At 39.4% G+C, this 8,787-nt stretch overlaps 1 protein-coding gene across 1 annotated transcript; it reads left to right on the top strand.

Annotated features, from left to right (window-relative positions):
- The first annotated feature begins 442 nt into the window (after positions 1–442).
- Positions 443–8,337, top strand: LOC121942352 (nicotinate-nucleotide pyrophosphorylase [carboxylating]-like). The gene is made up of 5 exons (XM_042485534.2): positions 443–544; positions 2,458–2,711; positions 4,754–5,064; positions 6,053–6,184; positions 6,863–8,337. The coding sequence occupies exons 2-5, from the start codon at positions 2,459–2,461 to the stop codon at positions 7,055–7,057; spliced, it is 891 nt and encodes a 296-aa protein (XP_042341468.2). The 5' UTR covers positions 443–544; position 2,458; the 3' UTR covers positions 7,058–8,337.
- The last annotated feature ends 450 nt before the right edge of the window (positions 8,338–8,787 follow it).

Here is an 8,787-nt window from a genome sequence, read left to right as displayed (position 1 = left end):
AGGTTGTTTTCATTGCTTTTCACCATGACTGATGTTGCAATAACTTCCCTGTGCACAGTTATAACACTGCCTCTGTCTACTACACCCTTAGTGCACAGAATGTGTGCAAGAGAGGTCAAAAATGAATTAAATGCTTTTAAACCTATTTTAGTTAACAGGTGGGTATGGGCTTGTATGCCTCAGTTGATAACAATTACACAATACACCCCATTTATCAAAAAATCTTGGTGCAAAAGAGTTGCATATTGTAGTTTTGCATTTGTGATAAGTGGGTTAGCCGGTGTACAGTGGGTTATGTATGTTGCTCAGAGGGATTCACTTAAAACCTCATTTAATTTACTTTTACAAATAATACATTTTGTAATCATCAGCTTTAAAACAATCAATGTTAAACCTAGAGGGCTTGCTCTTAGATAGCTGGTAAACATTCCAGCACTGACACAGGGTCAAATTCCACGTCACATTTTTCCTGTGGCTCTGTGAGCTCAGCACTAGAACTCTGCAGTCTCAGTGATCAACAGGAAAAGGAGAGCCATTGATGGAAGTAAGTAGCCTAAATATATCTTTAACTTTTATGTGTTGCTTCAGTCTTGGACTAGACAACTGCGAACTTTTTCAAATGTGACAAAATAAGCTGTGGTTGTAATTTTTCTGTATAGTGGTTGTCTACCTAGTTATAGTTAATCATGCACTAGCACTAACTTCTTCAGTGGAACCAGACACATACACTGTTTCATTAATGCAGGTTGGACCGAATAAATAATCAAAATAAAGCATATACAAAGGACATACAGGACAAAATGATACATGACAAATTAAAGGAAAAAAACAACATAAAAGTTTATAGTTATGTGTTGGTCCACCGCAAGCTTCCATAACAGCCCTTATGCTCCTTGTCACAGAATCTCCAAGTCTTCACTGGTGGGAATGGACAGTATTTCTTAGAAGGATTTTCCCCTCATTTGGTGTTTTGGTAGTGGAAAAAGCTGTATAAGATGTCATCCCAAAATCTACCATGGGTCTTGTGAATGTGAAAGTGTGAAAGCCACAGCATGATAATCCTTACTGACAGTTGGACGCATCTGCTTTCATTATGTTTCTCCACTAATTTATTTGAAATGTCCCTTTAGTTTTAACACTATGTCAGTATGATTTGATTTTTTAAAAAAGGAATTTGGTGGGTGGGGTGCTAGGTAAATTCCCCACCCCCAAAAGTGTAATAAGATCTTTTATATTTATTGTATTTATTTAACAAGTATAGGAGCTAATTAGTAACCAACACAAATTAACAACATAGCTAACAAATAATAATAATTAATAACATGGGCAAATGTTGCCCTCTTCTTTTTCTTTTTTCTTTTGTTTAGTTTTCTTTTTCTTTTTTTTACACAGAGTGCTTTTGCCTTTTCATTTTCTTTTACTGTAATGCTCTTTGGAATAGCAACCCCCCACCCCCCACCCCCAAAAAACAGGAAATGACCTGAGAAACGTGCTAAAATAAATAGTGAATAAAAATAATAATATTAAATACATATTTCAATATATTTATATTAATATACAGTATGCATTTTTCTTCCACCTAATTTTAAATATATGTGTAATTATAATAATTCTAAATATAATTTCTTATTTTTGGAAAATAATTTTCTAATATTCTCTTTTTTTAAGCTAATTTTCAGGTAATTTTCTTGTCATCTTTAAAGAATTTTTGGGAATTTCACAGAGCATTTTATGCCAAGTGGCTGACTGCCTTAAAACAAAACAAAACAAAAAAAATCAAACCAATACACTCAGGCTTCAAAGGGTTAAATGCTTGTGAAAGGTGTCTGAACACAGTTCGAGAAAACTGATGCTGAGGTTTCAAATGGTTAATGGGTTGGGCTTTATGCATAGGTAGATTTACCTTTGCTAAAAAAATATCTTGGATTCATGATTAAATGTATTACAGATATTTTTTGTGTGAAAAAAAAAATCAAACAACTATGCGGTGGACCCCTACTACAGACCAATCAGAATTAGGTCTTATATTTATTTTTTTTGTAAGGTGGAGGGTGTCCTAGGTGGCTGTCTATGTCACCAATATGAAGCTCTGCCTTTGGTTTTTAGATTTTAGATAGTTCTCTAAGTTTGATTTTACCCCTTTGATGTTTCTGTAAGTGACAATCAGGCATGAAATCTGTCACAGTCTAAGATCTGCTTCGGTGATCTTACAGTTGTTGCTTTGCTGCAACTCCTCCACTGTCATGGTGTGAGAGGAACAGTACCAGACTCTCATCAAACATTCATATTGTGATTTAAAATTGTTCCTTGTCAGGGCCCATGGATGTCTGAATTACACTATAATTGTGAAACAAAAAAAGCACATTCAAGTTATTCCCCTTTGTCATCTGATGTCAGTTTCTACTTTCATGTTAAGTGGAACAATTCAAAAGTTTCCTCTTCCCCCCCATGTTTCAGAATGTCTCTGCCCTCACTCAAAGCAGCACACTCCATCCCACCTCACACTCTGACCTGGCTGGCACAACAGTGGCTAGCAGAGGACACGCCAAATTTTGACCCCGCAGGAGTGTGCGTGGGGTCACAGGAGGTAGAAGCGAGGTTGCTGTGTAAAACACCAAACAGCATCTTGGCAGGGAGTCCCTTCTTCACAGCAGTGTTCACTGAGGTGGGCTGCACCGTGGACTGGATTCATCAGGAGGGAGCTGAGATCGGTAGGTACTGCACACTGTTCTCCAAAGCACCAAGATATTTGGTTAGATAGATGATGTATGATTTCTCTAGAACACAAACAAACAGAATTATGCAACAATTATACAAAGAGACAAAGTCATGGATCATCGCACCACAAATCACATGGTATATCTTGTAAAATAAGAGGCAGTTCCTTATTTAAAGCTAATATTGCTACAGGAACAAAGTTTTTGCTCTGCACCTTGTGTACCCGGGTCCAGAGAGAAGTAGGGTAAAGTGCTAGTAGAGTGGATGATCTGTGTCATGTGTGAACATGAGTGCTTTGCAGATCAGGGATGAGGTGACACAATCAGATAAGTTGGGGACGGAAACCAATGACTTGTATTTATAGATTCCTAGAAGGGAGACTAGTTTGGTTGCCAATGCACAGTGACAAAATACTGAGCCATTAAATTAAAAAGGTATCATAAGTTATGCTCCTGAAAAGGAGATCAATAGAGCAATAAAGATTATGTAAAAAGTAACAACAATATCACAGAAAACAAGCACATTTGACAAGGCATTCCACCAAATTTACACATGAAGATCAGTTGACTTGTCTATGGTTGGAAGACATAATTCATGTTAACATTCTAAACTTCTAGTGTTTACTTAGCCTGGTTTCACAATGGTAACTTCTAGCCCAGACAGGTCCATTTCCAGGGGATAACCCTGGAAACTAGGGGCTAACCCTGCTCCAAAGAAGGGCCAGTCAGCCTTAGGCTAAAGTCAGGGTTAGCCCAATTGGAATGTGGTATGATTGCTCCGCTGTGAGGGCTTTCACAGCCCTAAGCTACTAGCAAAAACATTTGCAACTTTGGGTTGCAGTTTAAAAGTTGTGGGCGTTTACCAAACATGCAGTGTTGCAATAGATGCAATACGGGAATTAATTCTAAAACTTGTAGGTGCTGTATTTAACTCTGATGAAAGACAGTCGGTTGTTGAGTCTCAATCCAAGGTCCTCAAATAGTGACACAGTCTTTCTGATGATTTGAGTTTATGGTTCAGTAGAACTACAAACCGAAAGCATTGGTATTTGAAGACCTGGGAAAATGACTCAACATTCAACTGTCTTTCTCTAGAGTTTTATATAGCATTTTTAATGACAGTGTAATACAAAAAACCCGGAGTGCCCTTTTATCCTTTTCCCATTATTATACCGAATGCCTTTCACTGCAGCATAAAACACAGCACTGGCCGCTTATCTCTGATACAAAACATTTAAGAGATTACTACTCACTAAAAAGCAGCCTAGTTTCTTAAGGAAAGGTAACCTTTACTGTTTAAAAAGCAGCAATTACATCTTCTTTAACCAGTTTAATTTTAAACAATAAGAACCCACAGATATCTGTAAGAGGAAACAAAACCTGCTGACTTTTGGTTGAAGTGGGGATATGTCTATTTCTTTTTTTAAGGCCAATGAATGACTAATTTCTTCATCTTACATATATGAAGATTCAGGTAATTAACATCACATAACACCAGTGAACATCAGGTGGCACCATGAATCTCTGCTTGACTGACCGAGATCTGTCTGTGGATTTCTGCATACCACCTGATACTCAACTTTGGCAAAGACGGAGTTGCTCTTCTTTCCAGGTAGATCATCTTTGCTATCATTGAGAACTATGTAATGTTCCCAACTTGGACTGTGAGGAACCTGGGCGTGACACTGGATAACTAGTGGTCCTTCATTTCAAACATTCCAGAGACAACTTGCTTTTTCAGATGTATTCTCCACAACATGAGGAGGATACATCCATTCCTTAATGCACGTAGGTTCTTGTCCAAGACTATTGCACCTCACTCCTGGTTGGTGTGCCTGCATGTGCCATCTGACACCTCCAGCTTGTCCAGAATGCTGCAGTCTGGACGGCCTTCAAAAGGTTATTCACGTAACCCCGGTCCTTTGCACCCTGCACTTGCTACGAATGGCTGCTCCAATGCGATGGTTCTGGTTTTAGTTAAACTCTAAATACTCTCACACTGTCAATACTCCTATGTCTTTATTTCACATCCACAGGTCCCAATACCATCACGCTAATTGCTGTGGTAAGAGGCCCAGCAAGGTGCCTCCTACTTGGAGAAAGACCGGCTCTCAACTGCCTGGCCCGGGCCTCGGGGATTGCCACCCGCTGCTCTCAGCTCCAGGCATTGGCCACAGTTGGAGGCTGGCATGGAGAAGTGGCTGGCACACGAAAGACCACCCCAGGCTTCCGTCTGGTGGAAAAATATGCCATGCTGATTGGCAATGTGTCCATGCACAGACAGGATCTAAGTGGAATGGTAATGCTGAAGGACAACCACGTCTGGGCATCAGGAAGTATCACGCAGGTGGGTAGCTGCACCACAGATCCAGCTAAAATGATTCAGACAATTGATGTTCGTAGAGTCCATTGAAAAGTACACCACCACAAGGTGGTAACTGAAATGTGGTAACTGAAATGTGGTAACTGAAATGTGAACATATTGGTATCATTTCTTTCAGAAACGTAGGAAGAAGGCAGTAAGCAACTCCAAAACTTAGCAAGACATTAGAGGAAAGAGAGAAGAAAGTTACCCCAAAAAAGGCAGAAAAAATAAGAGTGAAAGAACATAAAGAAAAAAGAAAATGATCTTAAGAAAGTGCAAAAATAAATAAATAAAAAAATGTACTGTATTATACAATATAATTTTAAAAAATATGATTATACCAATTTATAAATATAGTTTTCTGGACATTTTCCCCCTTTTTTTGAAAATATCTAATAATCTCCCCACAGCTAATTGTCAAGTAATTGTCACTTGTCACCCTTAACCATTGGGGCGGCACGGTGGCTTTGTGGTAAGCCTCACGGCAAGAGGGTCCCTGGTTCAAATCCCAGTTAGAATGGGGTTCGGTCTGGGCGGGGGCCCTTCTGTGCAGAGTTTGCACGTTCTCCGGGGTCTCCGGCTTCCTCCCACAGTCCAAAGACATGCAGCTCAGGTTGATTAGTGACTCTAAATTGTCCTTAGGTGTGACTGTGAGCGTGTATGGTTGTTTGTCTATATGTGTCGGCCCTGCGATGGTCTGGCAAACTGTCCAGGGTGTACCCCGCCTTCTGCCCAATGACAGCTGGGATTGGCTCCAGCCCCCCCGCGACCCTTGCGAGGACAAGCAGTTACTGAAAATGACTGACTGACCCTTAACCATTTTATTGGAATTTATTTTTATTATTTGCTGGGCATTTCTTGCCAAGTTGCTCATTTCCTCTTTCCCATGTTTTTAAGACATTCTGTCTTAAATTCATGAATGCTCGCAACACCTTCAACAAAAAAGAAAAGCAGCTTGTTTGTTCTCTAGGCTGTGAAAGCTGCGCGGTCAGTGTGCGGCTTCAGCAGTAAGATTGAGGTGGAGTGCTGCTCTGCAGAGGAGGGCAGGGAGGCAGCCAAAGCTGGAGCAGACATCGTTATGCTGGACAACTTTAAACCTCAGGTAAAGAATATTGAAATAACAGCCCTGGTCACCTTTCTTTTCGTTTCCACTCACCCTGTTGCAGAAGAAGATTAGGGCCAGACAGGAGAAGTATATTTGAGAAGAGGAAGATTTTTTTATTCATTATGCACATAGAGAAAAATCAGAATGATGAGAATATAGTAAAATTTTGAGACAAAAGAGATTAAAGTTGAAATGTCAAGTATAATGTTGATATACAATGTCGAGAAAAAAACTGAAATTTAGAGAATACAGTTGAAATACACTGTTGAGAAAAACATGGAAATGTTTAGAAAAAAAGTGGAAATTTTGAGAATAAAGTTGAAAGCCAACCCCAAGTGTGACATGCACTGTTTGTAACTGTTTGTAACTGTTTGTTACTATATTCCTGAAATTTGATTTCAACTAAATCCTCTGAATTTTATTTTAACTTTGTTCTCAAAATTTAGACTTTTTTCAGAACATTGTATTCCAACATTATTCTCAACATTTCAACTTTAATCTTGACATTTCAACTATATTCTTGTCATTTCGACTTTTTTCTCGATGTGCATAACAAAAAAAAATCTTCTTCCTCTCAAAAATATTTCTCCTGTCAGGACCTAATCCTCTTCCGTACCCTGCAGCTTAACCTCTGTATGAAATAATACATGCCTCCTTCGCCCTGTCTCTCTGTAGGAGCTCCATGTTGCAGCTCTTGCACTGAAGACGGAGTTCCCAACGTTACTGATAGAAGCCAGCGGAGGAGTCACTCCAGAGAACTTAGCCATGTATTTCTCCTCACATGTGGACATTATTTCCCTGGGCTGCATAACTCAGGGATGCCCAGTTGTGGACTTCTCTCTAAAGGTTCAAAAGCCTGTTGCACACTAAATCCTCTGAGAATGATGACCTCCACAAATAGATGTAAACTGATTCAATGAGAAAATGAAGTAAGGGTTTTGTTCGGAACAGAGGTTTAAGTGAGATCATTTCCTAGAACGACATTGCAGAGATCTAGTGTTGCTAAAGCTCATGAAATAACTCACATCCTGTTTGCTCACTGTGTCATCAGTCATTTGATATGGATAAAAGGACAACAGAGACAAGGTTTGTACTTGCTTCTCCGTTGGGGCCATGTCGACAGAAAAAAAAAAGTGCAAGACTGCATTACTATAGAGGAAAGCAGTCACAAGTTGAAACTAATCAACAGATATAGGACGGACATACAGATTAAAAGGACAACTATGTTTTAACTAATATTATAGGCTAACAGGCAGCCCATAACGTGACTCAGTATGTGGAAGGGTTGGTTCACCAAAACAGTTTTCTTCTCACTTAAAATATTGTCTAGCAGTGTCCAGCCATTCAGATATATTTGTTTTAGTGTTCCAGTTTTAGAGCTATCCCAGACCGTTACGTTATCAAATACCACCATTTTGACATTGCTTTTGCCACCTTTCACATCTAGCCAAACAGAACTGGTGGCAGTGTTATTATAAGCCAGCGGACAGTCGGATGGCACTTGCTGCGGCAGTCTGATGGGTGGCATCACTTGAGAATGTGGCTGGACTGAACCTATTGCATATAGGTGAAACGTGGCAGGCATCAGGTTGAAACTCTGGTAATGATGCAATATAAGGAACACAAAGGTGTCTGCAGGGTGTGCAGGAGGAGCGGTGGATGGATCCAACAAAGACTGACTTGCATGAGGGAATCCAGTGTTTGCTTCCTGTCTGAATATGAGGGCTTTTTTTCGACATGTTACCATATGCCTTGCACCCCTGATCTTAAACATTCATGTCCTTATCGCGTCATCCTAACCATCCAAGCCATGCCAGCATGTGCTTTTGTTGATGTCCCGGCATGGGTTGCCATGTGATTGTACTGCATGAACATAACCACATGCAGCATAATCCCTCCATCCTGGAACAATAAACGGCATATGTAGACTGCATCAGTTAACATATTTCAGTCATGAATGGGGCAGTTCTGTGTAACAAACACTTTTACTTTACGTACATTTTACTGCTTCTGTTTTTACTCGTAAAAATCTGAATGCAGGAATTTACTTGTAATAGAGTATTTTCATTCTTAGGTATTGCTACATTTCCTTGACTAAAAATGTTTTAATTCTTCCACCACTGGAAATAAAGCATTTTTAATTAACTATATTTATGAGATGGTTTACATATCAGAGCACACTTGAATTCTCACAAGTTTCTCACTTCAACACCCAGTTTAACTCCTTCTTGTTATAGAGTGTATACATGTGGTAAGGGAAATGAGGTCCAGGCTAATTTTAGGGTGTTCACCCACCCAATATGATATGAACAACATAACAAACACTGAAACAATGCTGTTGCTCTGTGTCACCATTAAGTTTGAATCTGCATGGATTCATTTCAATTGTGTGGATTAGCTTCTTTCGATGTTCAAAATATTGTCCTTTTGTTGACTCAGTAAACTGTCTAACCACAAAAATGTCTGAATGTATATTAGCTTAAGTCTTTGACTTTATCTGAGTCGCCTGTGCTGACAATACCTTTGATTCAGTTGTGAGAGCAAGGTGGGACTTTACAGCATCCCTTTTCCTTAAAAACAAAAAATCAAAAGCATTAAAA

The sequence above is a fragment of the Plectropomus leopardus genome, chromosome 3 (assembly GCF_026936395.1).
Source record: "Plectropomus leopardus strain MGB_pleo_1.0 chromosome 3, ASM2693639v1, whole genome shotgun sequence".
Lineage (NCBI taxonomy): Eukaryota > Metazoa > Chordata > Actinopteri > Perciformes > Serranidae > Plectropomus > Plectropomus leopardus.
This window is presented reverse-complemented; position numbering and strand designations above follow the sequence as displayed.

Coding starts and splice junctions, on each gene's coding strand:
- LOC121942352 (XM_042485534.2), top strand. CDS start 2,459: ATGTCTCTGCCCTCACTCAAAGCAGCACACTCCATCCCACCTCACACT. Junction 2,712..4,753: donor TCAGGAGGGAGCTGAGATCG/GTAGGTACTGCA, acceptor TCACATCCACAG/GTCCCAATACCATCACGCTA. Junction 6,185..6,862: donor TGGACAACTTTAAACCTCAG/GTAAAGAATATT, acceptor GTCTCTCTGTAG/GAGCTCCATGTTGCAGCTCT.